This window comes from Schistocerca nitens, chromosome 4 (genome assembly GCF_023898315.1).
Source record: "Schistocerca nitens isolate TAMUIC-IGC-003100 chromosome 4, iqSchNite1.1, whole genome shotgun sequence".
Lineage (NCBI taxonomy): Eukaryota > Metazoa > Arthropoda > Insecta > Orthoptera > Acrididae > Schistocerca > Schistocerca nitens.
This window is the reverse complement of record NC_064617.1, coordinates 734,315,502-734,331,356: the sequence shown is the minus strand read 5'-3', so window position 1 is coordinate 734,331,356 and position 15,855 is coordinate 734,315,502. Positions and strand designations below refer to the sequence as shown.

General features: G+C 38.8%; 1 protein-coding gene across 1 annotated transcript in view; it reads left to right on the top strand.

Annotated features, from left to right (window-relative positions):
* The window catches only part of LOC126251820 (uncharacterized), a 239,025-nt gene extending 233,909 nt beyond the window's left edge, over positions 1-5,116 (top strand). Inside the window, exon 6 of the mRNA XM_049952479.1 lies at positions 4,715-5,116. Coding sequence (XP_049808436.1) covers positions 4,715-4,984 — 270 coding nt within the window. The 3' untranslated portion in view covers positions 4,985-5,116. The remainder of the gene's footprint in view (positions 1-4,714) is intronic.
* Positions 5,117-15,855: the final 10,739 nt, after the last annotated feature.

Genomic DNA, 15,855 nt, shown 5'->3' with positions numbered 1-15,855 from the left:
CTTGCTTTTAGCTACTAAGAGATAGTAGAGAAACTGAACAATACTTCGCCAGCTTGAATTGTAGAGTTTTATGATAAAAGATGACATCAATTATATTTTGTCATAATTTTTTCATTAGGTTGCGGGAGACAGTGTGAGCCGAAGATCCTTAATCATAGAGCAAGCCGCTATATGCTTCACAGAAAGTCAGTCACTGCATAATACTAATCGGCAGGGACAACAGACGACTACCACGCCTTGTCAATGACAAATGGCTTCAAACAATGCAGGCATTGTTGCTGTCAGTGAATACAGGTCCATCTCAACCACTTTACAAGTGAACATTTCTTAAGAAAACTATATGCAATGAACATTTCGAGTCGGATGTCTCGCAGAGCGCCATTTTTCATGCTGGCACTTAAAACTGCTCATCTTCAGTAGACCAAACAATTGAGAAACTGGATATAACCGACTGCAGGCATGTAGTGTTGTCCGACGAGTGTCGATTTTACCTCTTTCCAAATGCTGCAAGGCACCCAGTGTACAGATGACCAGATGATGAGATAACCTGCGCATTTTGGGGAGTGAAGATGGTCCTCTGATGTTTTGGGAGCGTTTTAACTACCAGAAAAGCTACTAAAAATAAATTCTGTTCTACAACAGTTAACGAAATGAAAATAGTTTTTCCTGCTAGTGTTCACTCAGCATACTTATTATTTGGTTTTGAACATCCATATTAGTAATAAAAAATCCCATTGGGTATTTAGTACATGGACTGTAGAATCTGAATTCTGACACGCTGAAACAGCGACCCGCACGAAGTTCACGATAGTACACCACAGACAGTTTTGAATACTGCTTTCACGACTACAGGTATTTTTCGATATTGGACAGCTGACTCAAAACATGTGACGTAAGAAAGCCATAGAGGTTCTGTGTAATCCGCACATCTTCTATATAACACCGTCGTTATTAGCAATTTTAAAGACCTACAAATTGTTGTGAACACCTAGGTTATCAAAATTGCAGCAATTTCAAGCAGCGACCTATGTATGGCACACCATATTTCGTTCTCATTTCGTATATTATATAACGGCTGCGTATGTAGTGGTGACCATCTGGTGGAGGAGGGGCACTTGCAGCTTGTCGGAGCAGGTACCCAGAAGCTGTTGATGCCTCTAACGTTTTCTTTCAAAAAAATAATGCAAGACCGCACGTTTCGCAAACTGTACAGAACTACTTCGATACAGAGGGTGTTCGCCTGCCGGTGTGGCCGAGCGGTTCTAGGCGCTACAGTCTGAACCGCGTGACCGCTACGGTCGCAGGTTCGAATCCTGCCTCTGGCTTGGATGTGTGTGATGTTCTTAGGTTAATTAGGTTTAAGTAGTTCTAAGTTCTAGGGGACTGATGACCTCAGAAGTCGAGTCCCATAGTGCTCAGAGCCATTTGAACCATTTTTGAACAGAGGGTGTTAGATTGTTGCCTTGTCCAGCACGTTCTCAACAACAACTGTAAAAATTTGGTCATGTGTGGCCCAGAGTTTGGCATGCGAGCATTTGCCAGTCGCAACGATGACGATCTCTTGCCATTAAGTTCAACTATCGTGAATCACATTCTCGACTGCGTCATCCAAGCTCAGTTAGACGCGAGGCCGTTGCTCCTGCCAGAGGTGGCAGCTCTGTGTACTCAATTTAGTACTACATGAACTCCCATATCGCCTAAAAGTCTCGCATTCTTCATGCTACACTGTATACCAATAGTAAGTGAATTTTTGTTATTTTGTATTCTTGTTGCTAAAAATTTAATACCTAGCAGTGCAGGTTTTGTGCAGTTGGAGTAGAGAACATAATGAATTCCTAATAGGATAATTTTAATGATGGTACTCATGTTTCTCTTCTATCTACGAAATAAATTACCTTGTTCCTACGGAAAACTTACAATTCAGTACCTAATTCCAAACTAAGTGCATTTTGGCATTATTTTCACGCACAGAGTGTTTTATATGTAACTGTCAAGTTAAATGGTATCAAAAATTTGGACTTACACCTGCAACTTGAACTCTAATTTCCCTAACGCCTTAACTGTATGGTAAACCTAATTTAAAGTAAACCTTTGAACTTTCTCTAAATTTCTTTTATCGTTTATTACCGAAATTACGATGAAATTATGGCGATCCTGCCCTGTATCAAGGAACGCGTACCAATCTTGCGAAAGAACCTACATAATTGCAAAAGATGTTTCTCTAATGACGGTCTACAGAAACTTTGCTCTGAGAAAATTAGTAAGACTCATACTCTTACGAAACCAATCTGTCAGCCTGAACTAAAGTACGTGTAAGGGACAAAGTTGAGCTATACTCTAAGGAAACAGCAATTCCATTCAACTGGCAGAATCTATAAAAACGTATATAAATTCGTTACCTACGTTCATCGAATTTGGTCTAGGGTACTCATGGCAAATTTTTCAGCTGAAGTGATCGGGACTATAAAACCTATCTGCACTAAGACCTTTGAAGCACCAGTGTACGAATAATTAGTCAGAAAGTAATGCCTACTTCTTTTTGTTGTTATTGTGATGTTCAGAGCGAAGACTGCTTTAATGCTTTGCAATAGTCTGTTTTTGCATTCGCTTTATCTCTACATATTTTTACTGCAACGTATATCCAGTTGAACCTGCTTGCTTTGTTTAAGCTCTAGACTTTCTCTAAAACTTTTACATCCACCACATTATCAGATTAATTATTCCTTGAATCCACAGAATTTGTCGTATGGATGAATCGCTTGTTTAGGCCAAATTATACTAACAATTATTTTCTCCGGGCGTCGACTCAATAAAAATCGGGTCTTTAGCATTCTTCTGTAGTGTTTCTGAAGCTGTTTTTCTCCCTTTGCACATACTGTTTATCATTAATGTTTCGCTTCCGTATAAGACTATGTGACGACTCTCCCTTCTATTAATGCATAAAAAAATTATGTGTTTGAACTTGAAAAATGTTGTTAATTGTTTTTCGAATCAACTGCATTTTTTATCAATGAAGGAACTAGTGTACAGCAGTCAAAATGAGTGAGAAGGAAGATCGCGGAATAAAAATCTCATTACTCGTCTTGTTATAGTAGCTCCTCGACGAAAGCGTGGCTCATAGGAAGAATAATTTTTAAACAAGAAGGTATTGCATGCGATAATAGAATTAAAGTTCATAAGGTTTTTGCTACTAATGGAAAAACTGTTTGAGACCTTTTTCGTTATAACTATTATTCTCCGTAAATGTTAAGAATGACTCAAGCAGCTAAGAGTCAAAAGGTTAGGTCACTGGAGACAGCTAGTTGCCTATCTCAAGGTATCAGCAATTAACAGTCTACAGATGCTTGTTTTTTAGTATAGCAGATCATCTTAGTTGAAGTCTACACCTCTAGGAATACAAGCAGGCAGCCACAAAATTTGTACATCTTTCCTTAAACACATTCAAATACACAAAATTTTGAATTCATTCTTTGGAAACTTAAATATTAACACGTAATATATACAATTATTTACCTTACATCTCACATTACTTTTTCGTGATTGCATTCGATAGTATATTGGTACATCGCCGCGCCTTGGCTTTTAATATAATAGCTACGATCCCTTAAATTCTCCGCCTAATAATAATGCAGAACAATGGCGGATTCCGTCCTGTTCGCTCACATGCAAACACCGGAACACGTAGAAGAAGACATCGAATAAATGAACATCAAATAAAATAATTGAGGTGCGTAAATCCTATAGGGGTTGTATAAAAACATACTAACTGTTTCTTAGCTTTGTACGCGGGGCTCTGTACACAGATGAATGTTTTAATTAAGTTATGGTTGGATGTTACAATAAAGCAAGACACCAATGTGTCTCGCAAATTTCATCAGAAAGAATCATCTGAATTAAATCTCACGAATAAAGTCATGAAATTAGAAGTCTTCTATACGGTAGTATGCACCAACAATTACGTCTTGTTTCTGCCACCACCGTACAGACTAACTAAGATTGTGTGTATCTCAAACAAAGTATTTTACATAACAAATGACGTACTCATTATAATCCTGTTTGATGTTATTCTAAAGTTTATAACTAACGATTAATGACTTCAAATGGAAATATTAAATAAACACATTTCGAAATAAATCCAAACGATGAGAAATAATGAAGTTATTTGAAAATAACGAATATCATATTATTTATGTTATTAAAACTATATGAAAGGTGAAGTCATAATAATTCTGAATTTTTTTGTTTTGTATAAAAAATTTATAAAGTGTATTGGGTAATCCATTTCTTAACTGCATTAAGAGGTTCTATATGTAGCGAAAGACGTTCCATTAGAATTATTAATACTTTCAAAAAAGAATTCGTCACACTTAAATTTATATTCATTATTAAGATATTTCTAATTCTCAGAAAATAAATTTCTTGAAATGCCAAGCCTGCATTTTATACCTTCTTTATTTCTGCCATCGTCAATTCCATTTCTACCCAAATAGCACCACTTATTTACTAGTGTCTCATATGTTAATCTGGTTGCGTCAGCATTAAATGATTTAATAATTAAGAATTATTCTTCTGCGCTCCACAACCATTGTTTTACTTCTGTTGACATCTATCTTACAGCATCTCTTCAACTGACAGTTGAACTCGTCTGTCGCCTGAAACTGATCTGCTGTTTCATCGGCTAAACATAGTATTGTTGTTTCTCGTACGCCCACAGAACGCAGCAGAGAGGAAGCAGCAGCTTGTGGAAGCCGCCAAGCCATTCGTTGCTGCCAAACTGCGGCTGGACATCAACGCTCCAGTGAGCACGACAGAACCCATCGAGCTTCTGGTGCCACGTATTGGTCCACCTCTCGGCGGAGAGTCATCAAACGGGGCCGCAAACAACTCTTCTTCCTCCTCAACCTCCTCCTCGTCCTCCTCTTCCTCACCGCCTTCTTCTTCCATGGAAGACGAATCCGCAAACAGAATAGAGCGATCCGGGTAGACCTCCTTCTCATCATCGGCGTTTCCGTTCCTATCGTTCCTGCTCCTGCAGCCGTCTTCAGAAATCTGAAATAGCAGTCATGGAAATTTACTGTTTATTAATTTCAGGGTGCAAGTCATACTGAAATAAATGCAAGTTTTTCCTATATATATATATATATATATATATATATATATATATATATATATATATATATATATAGAGAGAGAGAGAGAGAGAGAGAGAGAGAGAGGGAGGATACACCATACGTCATACTACCACTTCAGAAAACTTAACAGTTCATTCACCTGTAATATACGTAAACATTTTATTCACTTTTTGTTAATTTTCACACAAATCTATCAGAGTAGCAGTTCTTTCAGTTTCTTATCACAACATAATGGGTGCTAAATGGAAGTTCCTACACAAAAATCTGTAAATGTTGGATTTGAAATGTCCCAGTTAGTATCACTGATAGAGGCGGTTGGTGAGAAACTTCTGACTGTCCTTTCGGAAAAGTCATCCATGTCGTGATCGGCTGGAAGATATGTGAAGAAACTTTTGTGATACTAACTTGCCAGTCAACTAAGAATCAGATTCGATTTTCTGAGCAATCAGGGCATGTATTTTACTGTAGTCTGAGTGTGGTGACAGATAATACTAAGTGAACTTAAGAAATTTCGATAAATGATATATTTATGTATGTATATGTTATAGTCTCAAATGTATTATGAATTTTGGAAAACAAGTTATTGCTAAGTAAAATACAGTCCGTTATTTTTTACCACATTTAGTTTTAAGTTGAAAAGTGAATGCATCAATAAAAGGCATATCATCGTTATGTGACAGAAAAGTTCGTTCATACGATAAAAAGGAATTTAGTTTGTGTCGTTAATAGTTAATGTCCCTGCATCTTGCGAATTTCAGTTGAGCGCAGTGATAAAGCGTATATGTATATGGGATTGTACATGAATAAGTTTACAAAATTTGTAAATAAAGCTCTATTGTTTTCCAGAATTGTCAACATTCCGGTGAACAGTTTGAGAGATCCATGACAGTTCACTGTGCATTCACATTACATCAACCAAGTGAGTGTTGCAACTATAGGACAAGGTATTTCAATTCACAGAGGGCCTGTTTCAGATCCCAAAACTGCCACACATTCAGATTTACTGTGATTTTTCCAAATTACTTTAATAAACTTAATGATAGACTAATACCAGTTCCTTCAACTATCTTTACAGTTATTTTATCCTTGTGATTTCCACTTTTACTGACAGGAAACCGCTATTTGGATATTTCTATAAATGTCACAAATGATCGTCAATAATTGTAGACTTATATTCAAATTGTAAAGCACTGACTAGAAAAATAATTCAAAAACACTGTAATCTTCCTCCATACATCTCTTTACTCGTGGACATTGTTTTCATGCGCAAATAATTCTCGTCTTAAATTAATAAATTTTTATTCTTAGATTCTTAATTTTTTGAGGAAATACGGTTTTAGTTGTTATGTGATCGTTACACTGGGCGTCTCTGACGGATACTTTTATGTAAGGAACGGTTTATTCCTTTCTATAACAAGACATTTAGTTAACTTTTTTTTGTAGACGGTAATTCAGGACTGACTGATACTTTTAGTGTGGCAATCTAGAAGTGGGCAAAATATTAGGACTGGGACATAAGTTAAATTTAAGTCAATAAGAAATCTGTGTATGGTACCCATTTTCTAGTTTGCAAAACAGAAGACGAAATTAGCAGCTAATTTAACACAATAGTCTGTACCGAAATATCCTATTCAGCGCTGAACCCATAGAAAAGTACCGTATGTTTCCTTATATGATGATGTCCAAGTACATTCCCATTAGCTTAATGTATACTCGAAATATAATAATGCATATATCAATAGCCAACATTCTTCCACAAAATGACTGTTAAAGCTATAAAAGTTCAACGTTAAATAATAACCATAAAAAGTAATAAATAATTGACACATGTCATCCATGAACCTCTCAATGTTGCAACAAATAAAAGATAAATTAAATTAACATATACAGGCAACCGAGCAAAGCTCTGCAGTTGTTTTGGACTTCGCGAGGATCTGGTCTCTCAACAACCAAATGTAATTTTTCGGTGTTTTCCCTCAATCACTTTCTTCTCAACAACATGGACCAGTTTAAAAATGACAGTGATATTCATGATTGTAATAAAAGAAGAAAAAAAGACTTGCACTAGCCTCTACTTAACCTATCTCTTGCACGTAAAGGAGTAAAATATGCTGCTGTGAAACTTTTCGTTAAATTACCAGATATAATGATATGTCTGAAAGACAGCAGCAACAGTTTCGAAAATAAACTGAAATCATATCTCCTTGAAAACTCTTTCTATACCGTAGATGAATTCTTCAATAGGAATAAATAAATCTATATGTATTATATAAGAATATTGTGCCATTTAAGGGAATGGGGAGGTAATAAAACTTTTAATCTTAAAAAAAGAAAAAAAACTTCATTCATGTGTGTATTTCTTATGCACTTGACACGTTACACATCATAACGGTTACCGTGAGTTTGATCAGTGGAACACGTAACTAAGTAACTAACTAATTTTGGGCGAGAAAAGTCTCTGTTGTAGGTGATGATCCGCTGGTTTAGTCTCACTCTCTCACAAATCTCTGACTTTCTCAACATGAATAGACGTCACAGTGATCATTAAATTACAAACACATTTCATCTTTCATGGCCTGTTGCTTGTAAATGTCCCACGTACAGCTTTGATTCAACAGTGTGCAAGAAACCATTAATGTACTCCTATTAACCAGTGAGACCTAATGGAGACGATGTGCAGTTCGTGCAGCTAGCTGTTCTGCAAAATATTCGGTGGATCGAGCAATGCATTAACCCAGCGTAACTGTCGTAATTATTTTCGTGAATTTTTGTGAGCCCTGGAAGTTAAATAAGGAAATAATAGCAGCAAGCATATGGTGAAGCATACTATGTGTATGGCCATTTTTTTGCATTGTTTCATAATGGTCGACGGATAGCCGAGTAGAATAGAATGATAAGTAATCCATTCATTTACGACTGTGAATTTCGTTCTAGTTAAGAAGTATGCAACTGTTTTTTCTTGTTGACAAAGCTGACACACCAACAAGCACTTTAAAGTTCTAACAACTTTTCGGCAAAGTGTTAGAATTTTAGCGTAACAATGGTTGAGTGTTAGAACTTCAGCTTAACAACGGTTGAATATTGTACAATATGCTGAGAATAAACTGTGAAATTCTTTTCTTGACAGCCGTGGCAGATACTATGAATAAGTATGACAAATATTTGGCTTTAATGAGATGATATTTGACTTGAAAATACTGTACGGCGTAAAATGCGAATCTTCTGGTATCTTTCATAACGTTTATTGTTACAAGGAACTTTTATGTGCTCGTTACCGAAGACAGTCACTTTTTAATTTGTAGATGGTCGGTACTTACATATTTATTCGGCCCTCGTCGACCTTTAAGATTATGTGCTGACCTCGCAATGTGCCTCCAGTGGCTGGTAAGTAGACGTTATCCTTCAGATCGTCCCACCAGCACTACTTTGGCTCTACAGTGATTGACTATGCGAGCCACATGCACTGCTCACTGACGTCTTACAGCTTTCATTTTCAGCACAGTGATTTGCTGCTACTTCATTTCATATAGTCCGTAGTACTTGCTGTTCCTTCAGGCCTCGACATATACTGGGTGGAAAACCTTACTCGAGGATTCCCATTCAATGCGTTCCGTTTCAAGTTGGAGATCTAAGTGCGACCAAAGAAAAAAACTTGAAATACCTGGGTTCCTAATTTAACAGCCACAGAAACTTTCAACTGAAGATAACAGAGAATAATTAATGCTTAAAATTGAGCATTAAACAGATGATGACTTCAAACATTCTCTCGAGCTTAACCAGATTCAAGGTATATAATTCAATACTACCCGGTCCAGTCACATTAATGTGACGACCATCTATGTTCGGCGTCAACGTGAAATGACCACGCACAGACGGAAGGTAGTAGCACTAGAAGTGGAAGTTATATAAGGCGTGTCGGGGGACGCGGATAATAGTGCTATCGTTGTCGTATTGTGAAAATGGAGTGATTTATCTGACGTCCAAAACAGCATGATAATTGGCTTTCCGACCAAGGGTGAGAAATTTGCGAAACGGCTAAATTTATAAGCTGCTTGTGTGTCGTCAAGGTTAAAGTGTACTGTGCATGGCAAAACAGCGCTAACCAAAATTGGTGCTGAGATAACAGTGGTGCACCATGGGCTGTAGGAGACAGAGATGAACAATGGCTGCGGATATGTTTACGGCTGAATAGACGTGTAAATGTTAAGCAACTGACCGCCCAGATGAGACAAGGGGCTCAACGGCCTTCCAGAGAAATTGCTGCTTATGGTACACCGCAGTAGGCGCTTGTTTCACGCCCGCAAGCTGACTGCTGTTGATCGGCTACGATGGATAGGATTTGAACGCCAAAACCACAACTGGACGTCTACTAATTGGTGACATGTGGCCTTTTAGATGACAAATGGGCGTTGGTATACAAGACGTGAAACGTCTGAAAGCAAACACCCCATAACCAATCGGATGGGTGCAGGCTGGAGGACACAGTTTTGTGGTCTGAGGAATGTTTTCGTGGCATTCTTTGAGTGATTTCGTAATTCTGGAGGGCATAGTGGACCATCACAAGTATTCATCTATCCTTGAGGTCCGCCCCGATAGCTGCGTGGTCAGCGTGACGGATTGCCGTCCTACGGGCCCGGGTTCGATTCCCGGCTAGGCTGGGGAATTTTCTCTGCTCAGGGACTGGGTGTTGTCTTCATCATCATTTCATCCCCATTCGCCGCGCAGGTCGCCCAATGTGGCGTCGAATGTAATAAGATGTAATAAGACCTGCACCACGGCGGCCGGACCTGCTCCCCAAAGGGCCTTCCAGCCAATAACGCCAAACGCTCATTTCCATTTCCATCTATCCTTGGGGACTATGTCCACCATTACATGCAGTTTGTTTTTCCTCGGAGCAATGAAATATACCAGCAAGACAGTGTAACGTGTTACGAAGTTCGCAATATACGTGCGTGGTTTGAAGAACACCAGGATGTATTTATCGTACCTCCCTGGCCGTCAAACTCCCCGGCTTTAAACTCAATTGGGAATCTGTGGGATCATCTCAATTAGGCTGCTCGCGCAAGGGATTCTGAACCGACAACCCAAGCACAGCTGGCCTAGGCTCTGGAGTCAGCATCAATCCACATCTCTGTCGGTCACTTCCACAACCTCATTGACTCATTTCCTGCACATCTCGCAGCGCTCTGAGGTACAAAAGGTGGTTATTCATGCTTTAAACACAGAGTCACATTAAGGTGACTGGATAGTGTATTTCCACTGGCGTTGTATGGTATAGAGACACTGAGTACCAGACATATTGACGATGAAAGACTAAATGTCTTTCATTGTCCGCCTATGTTTCAGAAGAATACTGTGCGGAAACTACCGGTAGGAAAGAGTAATCACCACTGAATAGAGCATCTCTCCAAGTTTCGAACTGCGCTGCCCATTACGGCGTGTTTCCAGAGGGTGCCTATACGGGTAGAGAGCTCATCCCTTCCATTTTCTCCCATAGAATTTGTTTGCGCCTGCAGGGAGGCAACTAAATAAATATATCTCCGAAGCGGGCTGGTGCCGCGCGTTCCCTGGCAATTCGTGTCAGTGACGTCCGTTAATAGCATGTACCTACTGACATTTGGGGAGTAACAAACGCTATTGAGCACCTCTAATGTGAGTTAAGGACTGGAAAATATGCTCTTTGCACTGTGCAACGTCCCCGTAAATAAAAATGAATATAATAAATATGGAATTAAGTTACGTCAATTACAGTTGCATTTGGCAATGATATGATAAAGAATGTTACGTCAAGCCCAGTTAATTGCAAATAATGATGAAAAAATTTGATTCTTTTTTAAGAAGTTTGCTTCTATTCAGGATTCCAATGTACCATTTACTCTCAAAATTTTTTGGTTACAAAAACCTGTTTTTCAACATAAACTCCGTTTAATACGACGGCCTTACACGACCTTACTGGGAGGACCTTTATTCCCGCATGGAACCACTTTATTTATCGACCTCGAAGCCAACATTTTGCTGCATCAATAATCGTCCCTTCACCCAAGTACTGCTCTCTCGTAGTGCACCCTTCATTGGCCAAACAGATGGAAGTCCGATCTGTAGGGTGGATGTGGAAGAACAGTGCAATGAAGTTTTGTCAGCTATTCTCGGGTGCGCAGGCTTGTGTGAGGCCTTACTTTGTCATGGACAAGTAGAAGTTCGTTTCCATTTTTGTGATGACCACGATGAAGTTCTTTCTTTAATTTCGGCGAGTAGCACAGTTGTTTGTGGTATGCCTGCATATTGGAGATTGGACAGGTTTGCACAAGCTTGTTACGATGGAGACACACACTTTGTCCAATGACTCACCGTGCTTTTGTTCACTGCCAGGCCTCCGTAGACATTCTGCAAGCACCTGTGAATATCTGCGATGCCTGGTTTTCCACCATAAGAAGTCAACGACAGCATTTCGAGGGCTACGTATAGCGCCACTACCCATCGGAACTTCCTGAACGTAGTGGCTGAAACAGGAACATTACACTACGTCCCACAACATATCCCGCATGTTTTCAACCGAAATTGGCGGAGAAATTGGAAATTTGTGGTAAGGTCTTAAGGGACCAAACTGCTGACGTCATCGGTCCCTAAGCTTACACACTACTTAATCTAACTTAAACAAACTTACGCTATGCGTGACAAGCACACCCATGCCCGAGGCAGTACTCGAACCTCCGAAGGGGGGAGCCGCGCGGACCGTGACAAGACTACCCGACGCGCCAATGCCAGAGAAGAATGTGTTGTATTACTTAATAAACGTCCTTAGCATTTTACCACTATTACCTTTCTAGGTGTCAATCTCACGCACATAGAAGTGCGTAGGACTGCAGCTTAAACATTTGAAACACACAAATGGTGAGTGTATTCACATCTGAAATAGCTAATAATGAAATACACAAAAATATAATTCAGTTTCTCAGGTGGACTGCGCAATACGACAGTCTTTTTCGAGGGCGTGCTGAAAAGTAGAGCCTCCCAATTTCTTATGCGAAAATGCTTAAAGCTTTTTAAATAAAAGAAATGTTATTAAAATTCTTCATCTTCATTCTTCATGTCTACATTTTTATTTCTCAGCATAGTTGCCCTAGCGACGAACACATTTCTCATAAAAAGAGACCAGTTTGTTACTACCTTCACTGTAGAACGTTTGACTTTGCTGACGAAGCCACAATCTCACCTCTGCTTGCACCGCTTCATCACTAGCAAAATGTAATCCTCGAACGTGTTCTTAAAGCTCGGGAAACAGATGAAAAGTGGATGCGGTCAAGTCGGGACTGTATGGAGGATGATCGATGACAGAGAACCCCAGGTGTGAGATTGTTGCAGGTGTCGCAGTGCTCGTTTGTGGACTGGCAACGTCACGCCGAAGGAGTGGATGTTCCACATGCGGATGAACTCTTCGAATTCCGAACTCGAATACAGCATGCTGTTTTCCACGCACCGACGTAGTTACGTTACACAGCGCACATGTTAGATTCTACAATTCGGAGTCCTCTACAGGCTGTAAATACGTAGACATGGAGAATAACGATGTAGAATTTTAGTTACGATTGTTGTATTTAAAAATATTTAAGAATTTACACATAAAAACTCGGAAGGACTACATTGCAACACGCCTCTGCACGCCCTCGTACATCGGTGACCATGCACCTGGTCTAATAGTAGTAGCAGCAAAAGTAATAGTAGCTTTATTCATCTGTAGATCTTCGTTTAAAAGGATATAGGACATGACAAAGAATCTGCAAGTTTAGATCAATTTAAAATAAGCAGTTTCATGTACACATACATTTATAGACTTCTAGTTAGAGACAATAATTAGATATACTCCTAGTATACAATACTACTTTTACAAATAACTTACTAAAAATTGTAATGACACACAGCTCACTCATATCTCATTACGAGTCACTGCACACACTATACGCACATTGTTTCATAACATTTCACTCACTATACACACTAACACACACACACACACACACACACACACACACACACACAAACACACACACACACACGCACACTCACACACACGCTGGCGATCTCTGGGCCATTTTCTGTACCGCAATTTCCTATTTGCATTTGCACTAGCACACACACACACACACACACACTGGTGATCTCTCGGCCATTTTATGTACCACAGTTTTCTATTTGTTATCCTGAAAAACTGCGTCACCATCCCTCTATAATGAGTGAGACGTTGGGCTCAGAAAGAGGAAGAAGTGTTAGTATTGTGCTACGCGTACCCTTTTTCTAGAAAGGAAAAAATAAGGAAAAAACATAGTGTGAAGGTGTTACGTGGAATGTTAGATGTTTTATAATCATTATTATTATTTATTTGTGTAACACTTTTTTTACCAAACCCCTACTCTGCTTTATCTAAGTAATTCTTCAATGTATAAAATGTATTGCATAACAGGTACTCTTAGTTGTCTTTTTAAGTAAGTGTATTTTTGCAATTTCTTCTATCTCTTTTGGTAATTTATTGTACAGTTTTGTTTCTTGGTAGAAAATGCTGTTTTGAGTTTTATGTTTATTTTTTCTTGACAAATGTAAGTTGAGTCTAGCTCTTATCCCACTATCATGGATAGAGCTGAAACTTCCTGGCAGATTAAAACTGTGTGCCGGACCAAGACTCAAACTCGGGACCTTTGCCTTTCGCGGGCAAGTGCTCTACCAACTGAGCTACCCAAGCACGACTCACGCCCCGTGCTCACAGCTTTACTTCTGCCAGTACCTCGTCTCCTACCTTTCAAAACTTTACAGAAGCTCTCCTGCGAACCTTGCAGAACTAGCACTCCTGAAAGAAATGATATTGCGGAGACATGGCTTCGCCACAGCCTGGGAGATGTTTCTAGAATGAGATTTTCGCTCTGCAGCGGAGTGTGCGCACACAGTTTTAATCTGCCAGGAAGTTTCATATCAGCACACACTCCGCTGCAGAGTGAAAATCTCATTATGGATAGAGATGTTTGTGTAGTAATTACCAATGTTATTTTTGATGTGTACAGCTGACTCGTAAATGTATCCCCAGTGTTTTGAACAGATCGTTACAATAAGCTCAACTACTATTTTTGTTTATTATTCTCATGGCTCTTTTCTGGAGTTTGAAAATTGGATACATATTTTGTGCATTTGTTCCCCAAAGCAGGATGCCATAGCTAAGAATTGAGTGTGCATATGAATAGTATGTAACTAGCATACACTGCATGTTTCACACTGATGATAGGATTCTAGGGGCATAACATGCTGATAACATTGCGTTTGCAAGTACCTATGCGTGTTCACACCACTCCAACGGAAAAGAAATATTGATTCCGAGAAATTTTGCATTTTTTACACACTCTATAGAGATGCCATCTACATTTAATTTAACATTGTCATTTTCCCTCTTCAAACTGAAATTCATGGCATTAGTTTTCTTCATGTTCAGTGTCACTTTATTGCTTATTGACCAGTCGTAAACTTCCTTGAGAGTTTCATTTGCTTTCTCTGCAAGGAATTCTCTTGTTTTCTCAGTGACTATAATATTGCTGTCATCAGCGAAGAGACTTTTTTCACCATGAGTAACACTACTGGGAAAGCCATTGATGTATATTAGTAACGGTATTGGTCCTAATATGCTACCGTGATGAACCCCTACATTAATGTATTTTGGTTCTGATAAATCTTTTACTAAATGTTCATATCTATTTGAAGTATTATCTCTACCCTTTGTGCCCTTTCTCCTAGGTATGATCGAAACCAGTCATTGGCTACCCCTCTTATTCTTAATGCTTTTAATATATTTAATGGAATCTTGTGAACGTCTGTATTAAAGGCCTTAGAAAGGTAGCAAAATATGCCTGTGACACACTCATCTTTGCCATGACCATCAAGCACAACTTTTGTGAATTTTACTATAGCGGACCCCGTATTTTTGCCACTTTGGAAACCAAACTGTTATTCGCTTAAAAGATTGTATTTATTCAGGTAATTCATTAGTCTGTCTTTCATAATTGCTTCTATTAGTTTTGAGGCTGGTGACAGCAGGCAAATGGGCTGGTAATTTTCTATGTTTTCTGCATTACCGTTCTTAAGCAAAGGCACAACGCTTGCCTGTTCTAACTGCCCTGGAAAAGTCCCTGATGTGAAGGATTCATTTATTATACTTGTTAAAGGGGCCTTATATAATCTCTATGAATTGTTTCAGTACACATATTGGTACTTCATTTAAGCCTGCTGCCTTTTTATTTTTTGAACAGTTTTTTTTTTATTTCATTCTCTGTGATTAGAAGGAACATCACTGTTTTTATTGCAGCATTATTTACAGGTGTTACATTTGATTTGGGGAATTTTTGCTGGAACTTCTCTGCAATTCCTGAAAAATGCTCGTTTACATAGATTACTAAATGCTGTGGATCATTCATTACCTTATCACCCTGCCTTAGCAATATGTTATTCTGCGTTTGTTTGCCTCTCCCCGTTTCCTTCTGTTATAACGTTCCAGACTGCTTCGTTTTTATTCTCTGCATTATATATTATTTTGTCATTAAATGACTTTTTTGCAGCAATCATCACCTGCCTATATATCTTTTTGTATCTATGATAGAAATTTAAGAATTCTGGATCACTGCGCCTCTTTTTCATGGAACTGAGCTACTCATGTGTTTGGGAGGAGTTCTTAATACCTGCTGTTATCCAT